This window comes from Perognathus longimembris, chromosome 2, assembly GCF_023159225.1.
Source record: "Perognathus longimembris pacificus isolate PPM17 chromosome 2, ASM2315922v1, whole genome shotgun sequence".
In the NCBI taxonomy this organism is placed as follows: Eukaryota; Metazoa; Chordata; class Mammalia; order Rodentia; family Heteromyidae; genus Perognathus; species Perognathus longimembris.
In genome coordinates, this window is record NC_063162.1 from 113,312,714 (window position 1) to 113,331,634 (window position 18,921).

General features: G+C 37.7%; 1 protein-coding gene across 6 annotated transcripts in view; it reads left to right on the forward strand.

Annotated features, from left to right (window-relative positions):
• The first annotated feature begins 5,220 nt into the window (after nucleotides 1–5,220).
• Nucleotides 5,221–18,921, forward strand: part of Adam22 (ADAM metallopeptidase domain 22) — a 195,014-nt gene continuing 181,313 nt past the window's right edge. For 4 of the 6 annotated variants that reach the window (XM_048339964.1, XM_048339959.1, XM_048339960.1 and 1 more), the window contains exons 1-2: nucleotides 5,221–5,391; nucleotides 5,866–6,026. In XM_048339964.1, coding sequence (XP_048195921.1) covers nucleotides 5,307–5,391; nucleotides 5,866–6,026 — 246 coding nt within the window. In that variant the 5' untranslated portion in view covers nucleotides 5,221–5,306. The remainder of the gene's footprint in view (nucleotides 5,392–5,865; nucleotides 6,027–18,921) is intronic. The other 2 variants (XM_048339961.1, XM_048339962.1) reach the window with 1 other exon arrangement.

Sequence of the window (18,921 nt, forward strand, 5' to 3'; positions counted from 1 at the left end):
GACAATGTATTAGTTTCTATATTTGAATTCGGAAAGGTCATTTTATAAACATTGACACTTGAGAGTGACCCAGTTAATTGGTCCCTGAAAGTATTTTGGCACTGAGGCGTAGCTTATTTAGCTAGAGAAAAAAGCTAGAAGGAACAACTTAACCAAGTTGCCATAGTAATAAATTTTACTCATAATTTCTCTGTTATTCATAATTAACATTTACAAACAATTTTGACAGTGATTTCTTCAAAAATGACACATAATTTGGTATTATTTGATGAAAAAAGGATGACATTGAACTAGAAATAAATTAGGCACTTCATTGGTAAAATTGTGAGGAAATTCATTTGCAAGACAAATTTCTACTTTCATTTTTAGAAAAGCATGTTTTTATATCAGCAAAGGATTTATAACCAATGACTTCTTAGTTTAAATGCTGCTATTGAATATCATGAGTACATTGTTATAAAAATTAGGTTAACTTAATTTTTTGAAAACTTGAATGGCTCCCCAAATGTTGATTATTTGGATAAAGAAATATTGGCTTTTCAACAGCTTTGTTATTTGTATTAGTATCTTACCTAGTATCAGCAACAGTCATTTCAGGCACACATGCAGCCTTGTTTACTCTAAGTTATTGTAGCATTGTCTGTCACTAGTCTGTATATGTTATGTGGATCTATGTCAGGGTTTTTGTTTTGTTTTGTTTTTTGCCAGTCCTGGGGATTGGACTCAGGGCCTGAGCTCTGTCTCTGTCTCTGTGCTCAAGGCTAGCATTCTACCACTTGAGCCACAGTGCCCACTTAAGGCTTTTTCTGTTTATGTGGTGCTGAGGAATCAGAAGCACACTATGGGAGCACTCTACACTAAGCCACATTCCCAGCCTGGCACTTGTGTTTTTATATACACGCCTTTTCAGAAGATCTCTAAGAGTTTTATAACTAATAAGTTAAAAAAAAAAAGACCACCTAAATTTCACATTACTGGGAGCAGTGCTGTTGTAGAAGGCAACCTAAAGTTTATCTGAGTTGTATTGTATAGATGTGGCACCCAGGCAAAGATTTTGAGGTAGAAATCCACCCAGTTGCTTGCAGGTTGTGTATCCTGGCAATAAGGTGTTTCTTTCTAAAGATATGCTATTTGTGTGTGTCTGTGCTGATGTTTGGGGTGCTTGAACTCTGGACTTGGGCACGATCCCTGAGCTTTTCTACTCAAGGCTAGCCGCAGCTCTTCTGGCTCTTTTTGATGATTAATTGTAGAAAGCTGTCTCATGGATTTTCCTGCTCAAACCTTGATCCTTACATCTCAACTTCCTGAGCAGCTAGGATATACATGCATGAGCCACCTGAACTAAGTGAAATAGGAATTGTTAGGTTCATCCAATGTGTTTGGGGGATTTCAGCTACCCCCAGTGCTTTTCTCTTTTAAATCTCTGGTAGTACTTAAATCGGATTTATTTCCCAGGTTTCCCCAGTCTCATGTAAACAAGGTACTATCAAAGTGTTATGAGCTAGATTAGGTAAGGGCCACTAACCTAAGTAGGAGGATTCTGAATTCAAGGGCTAGCCTGGGTTACATAGGAACCTGCCTTCCCTCCAAAAAAACCAGGGCTTGATTAGCCACTACTATATGTACCAGAAGGTGCTTTGAATCGCAGAGATCATTGGCAATTCAGACCCTGTGTGACAAACATTTGACCATCTTTCCCCAAGTAGGTGGAGATTGGTTTGTTTGGGGGAATAATTAGGGTATATACTTGAAATGTGTTACAGGCTCATTATTCAGTCAACTGGTTAGTTTCCCAAGGTGACTTTTTCTATTCCTTTCCTTTCTTTTTCTATTCAACCTGTATTAATAGCACATATGTGAATGAGTTTGTTGGCTATTGTATCCATTTTGCTTCTACAAATGCCATGTCCTATTGAACAACTCCATAACTTTTTGAAGATCAGACTTCAACACTGTTCTCAGGATTATCATGCCCACCCTGATCTATGACTGTTGGTTGAATGGCACAAACTGGCTTAAAGACTTTGTCAATCCCACTATTTTTAAGTCTATTTCTAGCTGTATCTATCACTTGCCCTAGCATACAGGAAGCCAGCACTGCATATTTTAATGTTGGTCTTGTGTTGATGAGTAGTGTATTGTCAGGTACTTCCTAGGGAATAAAATAACATGATGCGATTTCTGGCCTAAATATAGGTTTAAATACTGGTCTAAATACAGGTATCTGCCCTACCATCTACTATGGAAATTATGGCAGTTTCACTTTGCTTAACATAAGCCATCAATTCTTATACAACTTTAAAATTCTACCATCAGCAAGTTTACACCAGATCCTGGCCTCCTCATCAGTATGTCAAATCCTGCATATCAGTAGATCTTCCTCCCAGTCAGCAATTATCAGTATCACCAGTAATTATTGTGTGGAAGATCCCCTTAATCAGGCACACTTGAAATCTAGTATCATTCATCAAAATACTACTTGTTCTTATTCTGAACCATGAATAGATACTCAAATGTTTAAAAAAAAAAAAAAAAGCAATCGTACCAAATACAAGTAACACTGAAACCATTAAGAGATACTTAGAAACTTCCCAGCGATTTATAAACAAAAATATATTGTTAAATATAAATAGTGCATAGGTAAAACAGCTTTCAGAAAAATGAAAAACCTGCAACAAAAATGAAAACCACTTAAAATTTGAGATTTTGCTAAAGAAATTTTACAGCATTATATACTTTCATTAGGAAAGGAGACAGCTAAACCTAAGAGATGTTCTCCATGGAAATGTTTTTGACCCGTTTGAGAAAAGAAATTCCCAAGGAGTATGTTTAGTTCTATAAGAAACCTCCAAAGTTGCTGTACTATTTTACATTCCTGCTGGCTGCTGTAAATTGGGGTTCCTCTTGCTTTGTATCAAAGAACACCAAAATTGGATGTATGTATTTTGGATTTCAGCACCTCAAATAGTTGTGGGATGACATCTCATTGTTTTAATTTGCATTCCCTAATGGCATAGCATGCTGGGTGTCCTTTCATATGCTCATTCGCCATCTGTGTATATCCTTTGATGAGGTGCCTCGAATTTGTTTTCTTTTTGACATGAAATGAGCCCCCCTGGTCTTTTAACTCAAGTTCCTCCTGCCTCAGCCTTCTAAACATTGGGATTATTGGCTTTTGTCACCACTTCCAGCTGTCTTCTGCCCATTATTAAATTAGTTTGTTTTCTGATTGTTGAGTTTTAATTCTTTTTTTAGACACTAGTCTTTTTGAGGGACCAGAGGGGTTCTGGAGGATTGAACTCGGCCTGGGTACTGTCCTTGAGCTTTTGTGCTTCTATGACTTGAGCCAAAACAGCTCCGATCCAGCTTTTTGTGGTTAATTGGAGATAAGAGTCACACAGACTTTTTTGTGCTGCTGGCTTCAAACCTCTACCCTCAGATCTCAGCCTTCTGAGCAGCTAGGATTACTGGTATGTAGGATTACAGGTGTGAGCCACCGATGCCCAGCTAGACACTAGTCTTTTTTTTTTTTTTTTTTTTTTTTTTTTTGTGGCCAGTCCTGGGCCTTGGACTCAGGGCCTGAGCACTGTCCCTGGCTTCTTCCCGCTCAAGGCTAGCACTCTGCCACTTGAGCCACAGCGCCGCTTCTGGCCGTTTTCTGTATATGTGGTGCTGGGGAATCGAACCTAGGGCCTCGTGTATCCGAGGCAGGCACTCTTGCCACTAGGCTATATCCCCAGCCCGACACTAGTCTTTTAATAGGCAATTTGTTAATGTTTTTTTTTCCCCTCAGTCTTTGGGTTTTTTTTTTAATTTTTTTTTGGCATTGTCGTTCATAGAATAAAATTTGTGACTGTAATGTCAGAGGAAGAAGGTAGAGGACCATTGGGGTTCAATTTTTTTCTTTTGCTATATTATGGAATATGATAAATTAATGTCTAATCTATGCTGTTAGCATGTGTTTCAAATCACATTTATATGTCATATAGGATTCTTAAGGGTCTCACTGACTTGAAGATTTCAAGAAACCTTTTGAAATGACAAGCTCCATGAATGTAGTTACCTGAATAAAACACAATGTGTTCTTTTCCAAGAATTTAGGGCAAGGGGGAAAAAGACTCCCTCTCTATATTTGTGAAGCCATTTCTAAGTAATAATTCTAGATAACACAGTTTAGCTAGAACAAATATATGTTCTGCTCACAATAGAGAAGAAAGGAATTCATGTTATGAGTCAAAGATTCAAAACAATGCAAGAGAACCAACCTCCACATCCTTTATTTGTGGATTTGGAATAAACAGCTAGAGAAATAAGCAGTTTCTTATGTCTGGTTTTCAAATGCTGGCTTGAGGTAGGCAGATAGAGGAGAAAGAACAGGTACTGGAAAATTGGCTTAAATCATAATTCAGAAGTGCCTGCCAGACCTTATCCAGGAAGAGATTTTTCTCTGACTTCCTGGGAATGGGTTAAATGTTCTCAATGTAATTAATTACCACATTTTGCCACATTGTATTTTTAAAAAACCTGGCCTTAGTCAACTACCTCAGAGAGCAGGTAACATTCCATGAAGAATTAGTTGTCCAGCCACTGGGCAGTTCATATGGATCCTCAATCCATATTTAGTGACTTATTTACCACGTAGTCAGCATGTGGGTCCCTTTCCTGATCAAAGTAACTGCTAAATTGTGAATAACATCACAGGTTTTGGTTTTGTTTTTAATCAAACGACGTGAATGAATTCCCACTGTCTCAAAGGTAAGTCAGTAATCTTGTTGCCAATAGGCTCTCCAGCGATGACCTCTCTTGGGCACTTTCCCTCCCACCCTCCCTCCATCCCCCCCTCCATCCCTCCCTCCAGTGTGCAGGGCGTAGCTGATCTGCGCGTTGGTGAAGATTAGCAGGAGTGGAAACTACATTTCCCAGCTGATGTTCTTGCGTGCGCCCCTGCCGGTGAGCGGGGAACGAATACACGGGGTGCTCGCTCCCCACCGTGCGCTCCTCACCCGCCCGAGCCTCTGCGGGAGGATGAGGTGGGAGGCGCTTGAAACCACTTAGCTACCAACCGCCAATGCTGCAGCACTCGCTCGCTCCCCGCCCCCCTGCCAGCGGAAGCGCCCGCGGAGCACAATGCAGCACTGAGGCAGCGCCGCGGTGGAGGCTGCAGCTCCTTGGTCCGCTGCAGCATCGGCCTGGGCTGGGAGGGGGCGGAGAAAGGCAGCGGGCGGGCTCCGATCAAGGGAACTGGACGCAGCGGCCCGGGCATGAGAAGCTAAGCACCTGAGGCAAGGCGGGCAGACAGCAGCATCATGCAGGCAGCGGCGGCTGCGCCCGTGCCCTTCTTGCTGCTCTGCGCCCTGGGGACCTGCCCCCTGGCGCGCTGCGGCCGGCCAGGTAAGTTCTCCACCCTGTGTGGCTTGGGGTCCTGCTATTTTCTGGGTATCTCTGAAGACCCTGGGCGCACTGCAAAGGGACACCTTTATTTCCCAATGCGCGGGGAGAATTCTTCTTCTTCTTCTTCTTTTTTGGAAGGATGCTGAGAAGAAGCAAAAATACATGTGGGGGGGGGGGGAGGTCGGGGGCGGGGGCATCTGAAGCCTGGAGTCAGAGGCCTGCGAGCAACGGGGGAAAGGGTTGGGAAAGGGCCCTGATGCTGTGTGCTCTCAGCTGAGCGGGTCCACTGCTTTCCAGCTGGTGTCTCCATGTCCTTTCCAGATGGGGTCTAGGAGGGAGGAGGCGGCGGGATCTTCATCGGGGGAGATGCGGGAACGCAGGATGGAGGACAGTGTGATTCAGGATCATTATTTTTGCCTTTTCTCTTCTGTCTCTCCCCCCGCCCCCCCCCCCCCACACTTTCCTGCCTGGAAGGAGACGCCTCGCTGACAGAGCTGGAGAGAGGGAACGAAAACCGCTTCCAGGGGCGCCAGAGCATCGTGCCACTGCGCCTCGTCTACAGCTCCGGCGGCGAAGACGAAACTCGGCACGACCAGCTCAACACGCGGGTGCGGGGCGACCCCGGAGGCCGGCAGGTGAGAGGCGAGGGGCGGAGGGGTCGGCGGCGCAGCCCGCCCCCCCCCCCCACCCCGCGACCTTACATTTGCTCTCGGTTGCCCTGGAGACGCGGTGTAGTGAGTGAGAAGCGCACAGTGCGCCCAGTGCAAAAAGAAGGAAGAAAACGGGGGGTGCAAAAAAAATACCCAGAGCACAGGCCCAAGGCTTGACTTCTGAGGAGTCGGTGCCAGATGCCCCCAGCCTTATGATAATCTTAAAGAAAGGGAGAAGGAAGACCCTCTCACCTTAGTAGCCAGGAGAAAAACCATACAGATTCTCACCTGAGTAGTCAGGAGAAAGCCATACATTCGGAGGAGGTTGCATTTAGGAAGAGTCTGCATCACCATTGTTGTTGTTTGAATCCTGCTGGAGAAAACTTTGCAACTCAGGATTGATTCTGTAGGGGGGAAAAAAAAAAGAAAGAAAAAGGAGCCGGGGAGGGGGGGAGACGACTATACACTTGTAAGAAACTCAAACTATAAAAACAAAAACAATGTCAACATTCTCTGCTCACTTAGATCTGTGGACTGATCAGAGCTGTGCCTACAAAATCTGTGTCTACAAGAGTGACTCCCCTAACTTCTTCCTTGATGTAATTAGGCTGTGTTGTTTAGTGAGCGTGTATACATTGTCTTCCAAAACTACCGTATGATTGTTCCTGTGTTTAAATCAATAAAAGATATCTATCGATATGCTTGAACGTTATACTAAAACGTTACGTTTTAGTAAATATTTTTGGAGCCATGTATTTATAGGCATTAATCACACAGTCCACCCACCTGTGAATACATGGGAAATTTAGGAAAATTTTTATAAAATTTACTGCAGTAAAGACAAGTTGGACATCTTTGCATGCGTGAACAGATAAACCACGATGATGTCGTACTTGCAGTAATTTACATGTGGAAGAGATGTGAAAACAGAAAAAAATACTCAAACTATAATTTAGCCACATGATTTTCTTAAAATTACTAATATAAGATAGAAATTAAAAACTACTGTAATGGCCCTCAAAGTTAGATTTTAGTAGTAGCAAACCTTATACTTGAAGTTTGGAATGAAGAACTCTCATTTGAGTTAATGTTTGGTGACGACCTGTTTTCCTTTTGCAGTTATCTTGTGCCCAGGAGGAAACACAAATTTCTTATCTTATTAATTAATAATTATAATTATGGCATACAAAATAAAGATTAATAATTAATTATATGAACTTATATAACATAAAATTTTGTATTATATATTATTTTATATATACAAATATATAATACTATTGTATTATATAGTATATATAATAATTTTTATTTCATATAATTAGAGTTATGTCTATGGAGGAATAGTCTTGTGCCAATTTGTGATCTTTGGCAAAAAAATTCACTCACAGAAGTACACAGAATAATACAGTGAACCCCAAGCTTCAATAGTTACTCATGGTCAGTCTTGCTTTTTCTATACATATTTCTTCTCTTTCCTGTTTTACTTTTAAGCAAATTATATAATTTCAATCGCAATAAATTTTAGTAATACACCTCTGAAAGGTAAAGATTTGTTAAATCCGATATATTTTAAAAGATAAGAATTATTTAATACTATCGAGTAATCAATGTTGAATAATCAATGAAAAACTTTGCTGCCATCTATTTATGAATCTATGAATCTATGTATCTATCTGTCTATTTGAAGCAGAAGATGTCTTGGATCCAAGCAACTTGTAATTCCTACACAATTCATAATTAAGATGAAAAACTCTGGCTACTCTACAAATAGGTAGCATTTAGGTAAACAGCATGAGTAGATCATGAATTCAAGTCAGAACTGGAAGTAATGCTACTGTGTTGTCATGAAAGTAATAATTACCCCACTGCCAGGCACACAATAAGGAACAGTTAGTGTAGCTTCCTGTATGCATCACCTGGGAAGTCATTGCATTTCAACATGCTCTGTAAATTATTGACAAGCTCAACTGAATCTGGCAGTTCAAATCGTAAAAACCTAAGTACCAGAGGAGACCTAAATCTTCTATGGTTAGGAAACTAAATTTTCATGTCCTTTGGCATTTCTGGTTCCCTGACAGCTGTCACTGGACCTGCAAGCACATATTGATTTTATGTGACCTTTGGTATTTCTTTGGTAATTAAGTAGATAAAAACTTGGGGTATCTTAAGATATTTTTTAACAAATTTTTATATTTCAGAAATAAAATCAGGATGATTTTATTCTGAGAGCTCACAAAGCTTATCTCTCTCTATGTGTGTGTGTCTAACGCTAAAAGATCTCAATTTTCGTTTATGTCTCTGTATATATGTATGCATATATGTGTATATGTGCATGTACATATATATGTGTATATCTGTGTAATTATATATATGCATATATACATATATATTCATTTGTTGATTCATTTAAAGGGATTTATTTACCGGGGCACCTGCTATGTAGGAATTTTTATGAAATGCCCAGGGGTTTTGAGATCAAAGACACAGTTCTAACCTTTAAATTGTTCTCAGGAAAGTGGGAAGATGAATTAGTGAATAAGCAATTACTTTTTACCCTAAGGTATGATTTGCTGGAGGTGATTACAGACAGCTGTCTGTTGAAGAGCAGCAGATTGGGTAGGTTGACTGGGGTAGGTGCTGTGTGGTCTTTGTTTGGAGGATGGGCTAGGAATTGGCCCTATTAAGAGAAGGGATTATGTGTATCTAACTGCAGGCCAGCAAGAAGATAGACATGTGTAAGTCCAGGTATTCCAGATTTGTATTTGTGAGTTGCATAGAGCAAAAAGAAGAAAGTAGAGAACAAAAGCTGCACATCTTCCTGACTTACCCAAGACGCGGATTTGTCCAAAAGGCTTTCCAAGGATTTCAGTAAGGAGAATTAACTAGCTACTGTGGGGTAGTCCTAATTGTTAGAAATGAATATTTTAACTTCAAATACTGAGCAAACGTGACTGTTTCATTTTATTCACTGGTAAATGCCATTTGCATTTTTATTGAATTATTTAAGAACTTAGTTTCTATATATTTTGAAAATGTCATATTTATAAAGCACTTAGAACAATGCTGGATATATAGTAAGTAATCTCATATAATAAATAATCTAGAAGCCCGTTAAATGACATTGACTCCCCCAGGCTACTCTAGTACTATTTAGAAATTTTATGGCATTATTGGAATGAACACTGGTAGCCTTATTACTTGAGTTTAACACATTCCAAGACAATAGTTACAAATTACTCAAATTTCCATAACTAAGTGAAATTGAATAGTTCTAGAGAGAAGAGCCCTTATAGGTCATTTATCTTAATTCAGGAATGACTTCTCACCTGGTAGAATCTAGCAGTTGACCTAGAGTAAAGGTCATCAACTATGTATTACTTAACTAGCACTCATGAGACCTATGGTTGCATAACTATCCTAATTTTATTTTCAATGTGTCTGTTTTCATTGCTAAGTGGGAACATAAAACTTATTTTAGGATGAATTTCATTTGGTTCTATTTAAATGGTAACTATGTTGGTGTGAAATAGAGGCTTTGTTAGGTCTATATAGCAAAAAATTTCTTTACTGCATTGTTTAGTTATTTCAAATCAGAAGTTTTGCCTCAAGTGGGATGATCAGCCATACAGAAAGCTTATTGGGCCATAAAGTCTTAGAAATGGTAGAATGGTAGAATCTTGATTATGTGTAACCGTGCTCTCCTCCTCAAGGCTCTCTACCTACTTTGAAATAATTTTAGGGTTGGAAAATAGCACTAGAATCATAAAAATATTTTATCTTTTTCCTTCTGTCTTGATATTACTAATCCTGAATGAATTGTGTGTTTGCAGGGAGAAGGATAAAACTTACTTTCTAAAAACTGACAATGCATTCGGGTAAGATTACTGAGTCTTACTGATGGTTTGATACTGGTAATTCTATAAATATAATATATAAATATAATTTTTTTTTTAGAGTAAGCATCTAGATGGTGGTAATGATGGTAGTGGTAGTGATTTTTTTTTAACTAACCAAGCATTAAAGATAGGCTATTTGGTAGCTTATTTTATTGTGTGGTCATTTCATGAATTTTTAATAATTTGTTTTTCACTCAATGATTTTATTTCTATATCATTAGCAGAATTTCTTTTTTTGTTAGATGTTTTTGCTTCCAAGAGTATATAGTTACTTTTCTCTATTTCATCCCCTAGAAAGTTGTAGCTTCTTAATAGTCACAGTCATGTGTCAGTGACAGAGATCTAAAATTCCCTGTAGTTTTGATAGTGAAGAGTTGGAAAAAATGCAAGATGGTAACGAGATGACACAGAAGGTCTTCTGTAATTTTTCTGTGAATATCTTTGTACATATGTTTAAGTGTGGATGAGCTGTGCTTAAAATTGTGCTGTTTCATTTGGGAGTACTGAGTCAGCTTGACAGTAAATTGTCCGCAGTGCAGCTTTCCTTGGCAGGAATGGGCTCCTGGAATTACAATATTGGAGATATTTTGCAAGGATAGCATAGACATCATCTTTTAATTTAATGTGCATTTGTTTAAGTAGCTCAATATGGATAAAGTTTTACTATCAATTAAAACTTTGTTATACTGGAGTAAACAGGAAGGGAATGTTTCCCAGCTCGCGCTAGTTCTCCAATTAGCCTTCTTTTATACTTGAACAGCTTCAAGAGAGTAAAACTTTAAAAAATTATAATTTTTTCCCTTCATTTAAATTTATATACCTAAGTGTAACTACAGAGTCCTAGACAAAATATAACAAAAGCCATCTAATCTAACTCAGGAATTCTTTTTTCTACACTAAAAGGTACCAATTTTTTGTGTATGTCTCTGTATATATGTGTATGTATGTGTATGTATGTGTATGTGTGTAAATAAATCTACATATGTATATGTTTGTAGATACATATGTATATATCCTTGCTACCTCTGAAATTTCACCTCATTTTACTATGAACAAAGGAACCAGTCTTCTATTACTTCTTTACAACTACCTATGGAAAACTAGATATGATTCTAAGAGTTTATGGGTTGCTGATGGTTCTTTTTGCTTCTTATTTTCATCACTTGAGTTCTCTTAAAGATAGAAAGAAGTTTTGTTTTCTCCAGGACAAATCACCATATGTACCTTGATTTTGAAAATAAAAGTATAAATGATTTACCATGGTCCAGAATTACCAGCTGTTCTAATTGGAAAGAGAAGGAATGTAGAATGTACTTGCTCAAAAGTAGTTCCCTTTTGTTGAACTATTTGTCCAATAGAAACCATATCCCTTTGAAGATGAGAAATAGTTGGTGCTTTCCTGAATATGTAAGAGTTTGAGTTTTGCAAGTGGTTTTAAAATGTTCTCCCTGAGGCAAGAGAATTTTTTGTTGGTGGCTTTTTTGAGCACTAATTCTATTTGTCATTGCTTTGTATCTCTAGCCTTCTAGCAGGTCAGTTTTTTATTCTTTTTTTTTAGTTTGTCTTTTAAGTAGACTGTTTTGGGAGAGATTGCCTTTATTTCCTCCACTGGTGAGCTCAAAATGTTGAGACTGTGATAGCATACATAATTTGATATTCCTAATCAAACGCTGCAGGAGTTGTTGCCATTTGACAATCTGGCTCTGTAGATTTCCTTGAATTCTCCAGTGTGTTTTTAATGCATTTAAAAGATGCTGTGGATCCTTGGTAGGCATAAGTGGCAGTCAAGGTTATGCATAGTCTGGTATTATTAATTTAGGGCAGGCTGGAGAAGGAACAAGGCAGACACAGTTGACTGTGTGAGCAAAAGCAGGCTTTGAATCAAGCAGGAAGGTAAGGTGACTTGGCTCACACAAATCACAGTTGCAATTCTTGTAGAGAAGATACAAGAACTCCTTGGTCTCTGCAGACATCATATCAGTTTTCTAATGCTGTTATGACATGTCAGCACAACTTGGAGGTTTAAGACAACACAGGCTTATTGTTTTAGCATTTCCCCAGGAAGAAAAGTCTGATATGATTCTCACAGAGCTTAAAAATCAAGGAGTGAGCAGGACTGTGCTCTTTTCTATGATCCCAAAAGAACATTTGCAGCCCTTTCCAGCTTCTTAAAGTCACTTACATTCCCTAGAGTCCCAGTTTTCCCCTCCCTCCATCCTGAAAGCTAGTTACTTGCTGACCCTTTCTGTTTGTCCTACTCTTTGATAAGCTGGGAAAAGCTATGTTCTTTTAAGGACTTTGTGGTTAGAGAGGGGCCTCCTGGCCAATCCAGGAAACTCCCATGTCTAGATCTGTTGCTTTAATTAGCTCTGAAAATTCCCCCTTGCCAAATAAAGCACCATATTTAAAGTTGTTGTTGTTATTTTTAAAGATAACTAGACCTAATAAATTGATTAACCCGGTATCCTGGCTTCACTAGAGAAAAAGCTGGAAAGAGTCTGAGGAATGTTCGGCATTTTTAATCTCTGCCATCTAAGGTTTAGTGGTTGGTCTTACTTTTGATCTAAGTTTTAGGATTTTTGTTTTTGTTATTTTTATTTTATTTATTTTTACAGGAGTCTCTCATTGTGTAGCTTAGGCTAGCCTGGAATTTGTTATCCTCTTTCCTCAGCCTCCACAATGCTGGAATTATAGACAATGTCTGAGTCCTAGTTTTGAAAAGAAAACTTGTGTTAATCAAACTTTCTCCAATAGTTCCTGCAATTGTCCTCAATTTCCCCAGAGTTTGGGTGTTTAATTCTGAGGAAAGAACAAGTCCTCTCTTAACTCTCTACCTCCTATCCTTGTCTTCCCTCTAGTCTGCCTTTCCCCTGCCTTTCTCTTCCCTCTCTCTCTCTCTCTTTCCATCCTCCCTTTTTCTTTTCCCCTGCTCCTTAATTTTCCATCCTTATTTCTTCCTCTTGTTTTCCTTCCCCTTTCCCTCTTCTCCTTTGTTTTAAAGGTCTTCAGGCTCATGGGATAGAGCTTTAGGGGTCCACTCTTCTCTTCTTTGTGAGTTTACACTCTAGACCTGAGCTACTTCTGGGTCATGAAGGAAAACTCAATTAACTTATACTTTTCTGATTCTCTGAAAATCACAATTTGTATAAAATGAAAAGTAGACACATTTTTGAATGACATGTGGTATTTGTTAATTAAATGTACATTGAATGAATGAAGATTGCAAGCCAGAGGTTTTGAAATTTGCAATTGTTTTGATAAATTTTTGCTATTGATTTTGTTATTTTCAAGGTAAATTTGGTAGTTTTTTAGTATTAATTATGAGTACTTTAGTGTGTGCTCCAGAAGAACATTAGTTAAATTTAATGAGAACAGTGGGAATTGGTCTTATCAGATACATTTTCAAATTTATTGTTATGCTGAATAACATTTTTTAGAAAGAGTTTTTAAAATTGATTTTTGGTTTAAAAAAACACAAAAAACTTCATCACCGAGGATGATGAAAGTTTTGATTCAGGACTGAAAACTTATTCTCATATGTTATGAATCTGTAGATGGTTTAGCTATAAATACGAGAAGAATGCTTTCTTTGTAATGTATTTAATTTGGAAAGATACAGATTGGTAGAATTTAGGGAAAAGTCACAATGTATCCATTGCTGTCACCAAAGGTGGAGTTATTTCTGGCTGGGTAGGCGACTAGAGGTAAGACTAAACCATATTATATACAAATTCTTGTTGACTCTTAGCATGCTATAGGGTAAAAACATGAAAGAGTACTGAAGCTGAGATATTAAGAATTATTGCTTAACTTAATTTCTTAAAGATAAGTTTAGCATGATGTTCTTATATTCCTTAATGATCTTGTATAGATAATGTTCTCTCATAGGAAATGACAGAAAAATACTCTTAATTTGTAATTTAACTAACTTAATAAGGAATTTTATTTAAGATCATTGATTAATGAATGATTTAATTGTACTGATTATGGATTCTCAAAGTCTATAGGATGATTGGGGTGTTTTAATTTAATTCCACAGAGAAACAGAATGAAGCCATATAGAGCCTAATCTTGATTTTCATTTTTTCCCTGAGTTAAGTGCAGACAAAACAAGACAAGTTGAAGAACAAGCAAAAGTTGACTGAAATTGTTACACAAGGTTTCCTCTAGTTAATTATTTCTTTTCTCTTTACTGTATCTCTTTCTTTTCTCACCTCTTAGTAATGTTGTCACTTTCTTGTAGTCTCTTTCCATTTGCAATTGACAGTAAACATAGCTTCTCATTTCTTATGACCTTTGGTTTATTTTGTCTTTTTCCCCCACTCTATTTCTGTCAAGTGTCCCTTTTTCTCTTAGCAACTAAAGTAAAAACAAATCTCTGGATGGTTATTTACATTCAGTGTTGGGAACCATTCCTATTGCAAAATGCTGGACTTAACTTATTTTTGGATTTTGAAAATGGGTTATGGTTCAACTAGATTACTATTTTATTATTTACCTTCAAATTTTATTCTCTATGTGTTTTGTTTTCTCTGCTTTTTCTTTGATTGGCCTTCAACGGTGTCCCCATTCATTCTCTTCCTTGGACAGGCATTTAGGTGGCCATTCTGTTCTTACTGCTAGAATAATCTTCCTAACCTCGTTTTCCTAGTTCATGTTGCCCATGATGACCTGTTTTTCACCTTTATGTACTTATTTGCTGAGTATATCATTTCTTCCATGGGGAATATTGCTATACAATACACATTTCCTGCTTCTTGGCTACAGGATTCATGATCAGGGTAAAGGAATGACAAAACACTGTTATAGCTGTGCAAAAAGTAAAGCTGTCTCATAGATTTGGCATAAAATTGTTCATGCTCATGTGTGTATTGGGGAAAGGACTCCGGGCACTGGTAACTTGGGCACTAGTAGCTGTCTCCCTGTGATAGACTCTGATCTTGGGTTCAGAGTTGGCCATTTATGAATGGGAATGAATCATTGTCATTCACAAAACCATGTTCTTTACTGTTGTTTAGCACTAAGCCTTGGTGCATTTATGGTCTGTGTTTTAATTTTCTGTCTCAAGGATGCAGAGAAAATGTTCTGTGACTATGTAGGTTACTGATTTTATGTATTTTTGAGATATTTTCCACAGTTACATTATTTTTTCCCCAGCAGATAGGGATGGGGCGAAAAGGAGGATGAGCATCCTTCCACATGTATGCCTGATCTCTCTTCCCCTCTTTCCTTCTCCCTTTCCCCCATATTCTGCAGGTATATCAGCACCATCCCATATTCACTATGCTCTGATTTTCTTGCAGTCCCTGCACAGTAAAGAATAACTAAGCTGTCCTTCTTGCTTTGATTCTCATGAAGTGCTTAGGAGAAAAGGGAGAGTCATAGTGATAAGAGGAGAGAAAATGCCAGAGAAAGTGTCAAGAACTTGGACCAGTCTTAACAGTGACATTTCAACCCAGAAAGCTGCTGTGCTATTTCCTTGGCCACTTTAATCACTGTAACAAAATCATTCATGTCCTTCTATAGTCCCATATCTTTTAAGAAAAATAAACCCAAGCCATTAAACCTTTGTTCATGATTTTATTCACCACATTTTGTCATTTGCTGCCTGGAGCAGCATTTTCTTTAAGACAGTGATGACATCCTCTGAGAGAGTGACATATAGTGTTTTGAATGGATCTGAATTTATATGACACATTCAACTGAGCTTCTCCCTTAGTATTTATTCTTTAGGGTGGATACTGTTGGCTATCCAGAAGGCTGAGAATGAAACAATTGAAGTTTGAGGCCAGCCAGGGCAGAAAGGTTTGCAAGACTCAAAATAACCAGCAAAAAACAGGGATGGAAGAATACCTCAAGTGGTAGGGCACCAGGCTAGCAAGTTTAAGACCATGAGTTCAAACCCCCAAATCACACACACACAAAACTTTAATTTTTAAAAAATGTTTTTATATTAAGGACGTTTAATTTTTTCTCTGTGGCTAAGCCACAGATACTTCTTGTCAATTTATTTTGCTTTAAATTTTTGCAATTCTTACCTTAAAATATTATCTTAAGCTGAAATATTTTCCAATTAGATACATTACAGTGTTTTGTTTTTGTCTTTTTGCAGGATAATGTCTTGCCTAGGGTCCTGTTTTTAATGATAGGGTCTCACAGTCCAGGGGCCTCAATCTTGCCTGCTTTCTGCCTCCCAGATATTAAGATCACAGGGGTCACCCCCATGCCCAGCCTAATTTACTTACATATTAATTAATGGTGTGAGTTAATATAGTATTCTGTAATTTTCTTTTACTTCTTAGGAGGATATATATGGTACTCCAAGACATTTTTGTGCTTCTAAGATTGTGCACATATTACTTTAAATATGAAGACCCCACTAGAGAACAGAGAATAGTCATTTTAGTAAAAGTAATTTTGAGCATTTTTATGACTGTGAATGAGGAATATGGAAGTAAGGTTTAAGTCAGAAGTGAAAGGAAGGATTTCTGGTGGGGAGGTTCTTGTGTTAAAAGATTATATTTAAGGGCTGGGAATATGGCCTAGCCTCATATACATGAAGCCCTGGGTTCAATTCCTCAGCATCACATATGTAGAAAAAGCCAGAAGTGGAGCTGTGGCTCAAATAGTTGACTGCTAGTGTTGAGCAAAAAGAAGCCAGAAGCCAGGGACAGTGCTCAGGCCCTGAGTGCAAGCACCAGGACTAGCAGAGAGAGAGAGAGAGAGAGAGAGAAAGAGAGAGAGAGAGAGAGAGAGAGAGAGAGAAAGAGAGAGAAAGACACAGAGACAGACAGAGATATACTGAGTTTAAATTTAAGTAGTTGTTCCAAAGAAACAAAGTGTTTCACAGTTTTTCATGACTTCCTGTGACCTAGTATAACCTTCGACAAAAAAAAAATCACTCATATTTTTCTTACATATAGTTGAGCAGATTTGTTGAGATAATTTACATATAACCTATTTAAAATATCTAAAAAGAAAAGGTTTTTAGAGCAATTTGACAGTTGTACAACCATCACTATCATTAAATTGAAAACATTTTTTATCATTTCAGAAAGAAATAATCTGAATCCTCTTATGTTCACACTCCCAAAGCAAAACAACTATGAAACTTTATGTGTCTATAAACTTGAACATTCTAGATATGGCATATAAGTGGAATAATACATTATCTTAACTTTTGTATTTCTTTTCTTTCACTTGGCATTATGTTTTCAATTTTTATCTACATTGTAGCTTGTATGCCTCATTTCTTTTTATTGCCAAATAATGTTCTGCTACTTACTCATTTATCCTAAAGAAAAAGTAAATTGTTCTATTTCTTTAAGCTATTGTGAATAATGCTTCTGTGAATATTTGTGTAAAAGTTTTTGTGTGGACATGAGGAAGTGTGCCACGGACCAAATAGCTTTTCATAAAATGACATTTATACTGTCCCATGCAGTGAGATACTTTTTTTTTTTTTTTTTGCCAGTTCTTCTTCTTCTTCTTCTTCTTTTTTTTTTTTTTTTTTCTCAAGGCTAGCACTCTGCCACTTGAGCCACGGCACCACTTCTGGCCATTTTCTATATATGTGGTGCTGGGGAATCCAACCCTGGGCTTCATGTATATGAGGCAAGCACTCTTGCCTGTAGGCCATATTACCAGCTCCATTCTATCTCATTTCTGAAAACTACGAGTCATTGTGCCCATAAATTATTTCAGAGCCTTTATTTTTCCATGAAAGCCAAAATTAGATTGGATTTGAAACAGAGTTTTATCAACAATACTGATTTTTCACACAGATTTTAATTTTTCCATTTTAGGGACTTGAGCATGTTGGACAAGCATTGTATCACCAGACTATTTCCTCCTTAGTGCTTATAACGTTTCAAAAACTTTTAAAAGTAACAATTTTATTGAGATACAGTTCACATACCATAAAATTAATGCATTTCCTTCTTGGTTTGGCCTGTGCAAGGTTTGCTGTTGAATGATATGGTACTGTTACAAGCCAACTGTGATCGAAACTCCTCTAGTCAGCTTCTTAACATGTCAGTAGGCTCAGTGTTGGATGTAGTGTTCAACTCTGAAAGGATGTCCGTTTTCTTGCAGCCGATTACCATATTTAATAATAAATATTTTAACAATCAATCAGCCATGTGTTCCTGAATTTCTAACAGTTTTCAACATTCTTTCCAAAGTCTGTTATTCTGAAGTTAATTGTTTTTGGTACTTCTCTTAAGAAATATTAGGTTAGATAGGAAAAGTCCGTATGCTTTTATTTTAGCATCATATGTTCATTGTAGAAAGTGTTCAGGAAGAGAAAGGCTCCAAGTATGACTATTACTGTTTCTATTTGCTGGTAGCAGGGTGAGTCTTGTGTGTGTATATGATATTCATGGAACATCTCGTCTTCGTAAGGCTATTGGGTGAATTTCTGCTTTTGTATTTCACTAGATGAGAGAAACAGCTACACTGTTCTCTGTCCCTTCTGACCTTGGTAGAGCCGGTATTTTGGTTATGTTTGAGCTATTAATCATGTCTTTTTATAGCTCCTGTTCTCTGCAGGAGAATCTCTAGAACTAGAGATGCTTCATTTTTTTCCTTTGTACCATTCCATCTTTGAATAACGAGGGAACCCAGAGGACTGGGAAATTCTTCTTTCTTTTCTTATGAAGTTTAAACTTGCCAGATCTGAAATTAAAAGTTTTCCATTGTTACTTTTATATTTTAAGTTAGAGATCAATAAGTGTTTTGGTCAACACTAATGTAATATGTGTGTGCACACGTGCATGTGCATTCATGTGCACATGCACATGTAAGAATATTTCCTGTGATTTTCTTTGTGACATGTAACCCAATTACTACCAAACTCACCAACAAATATTGGTCAAATAGAATTATGTCAGTAACACAAGTCAAAAGTTTCTATGAATAGGTAGAAGGCATATGCTGATAACAATAACACTCTTGAGGACAATAATAAAACTTATAACTACTAA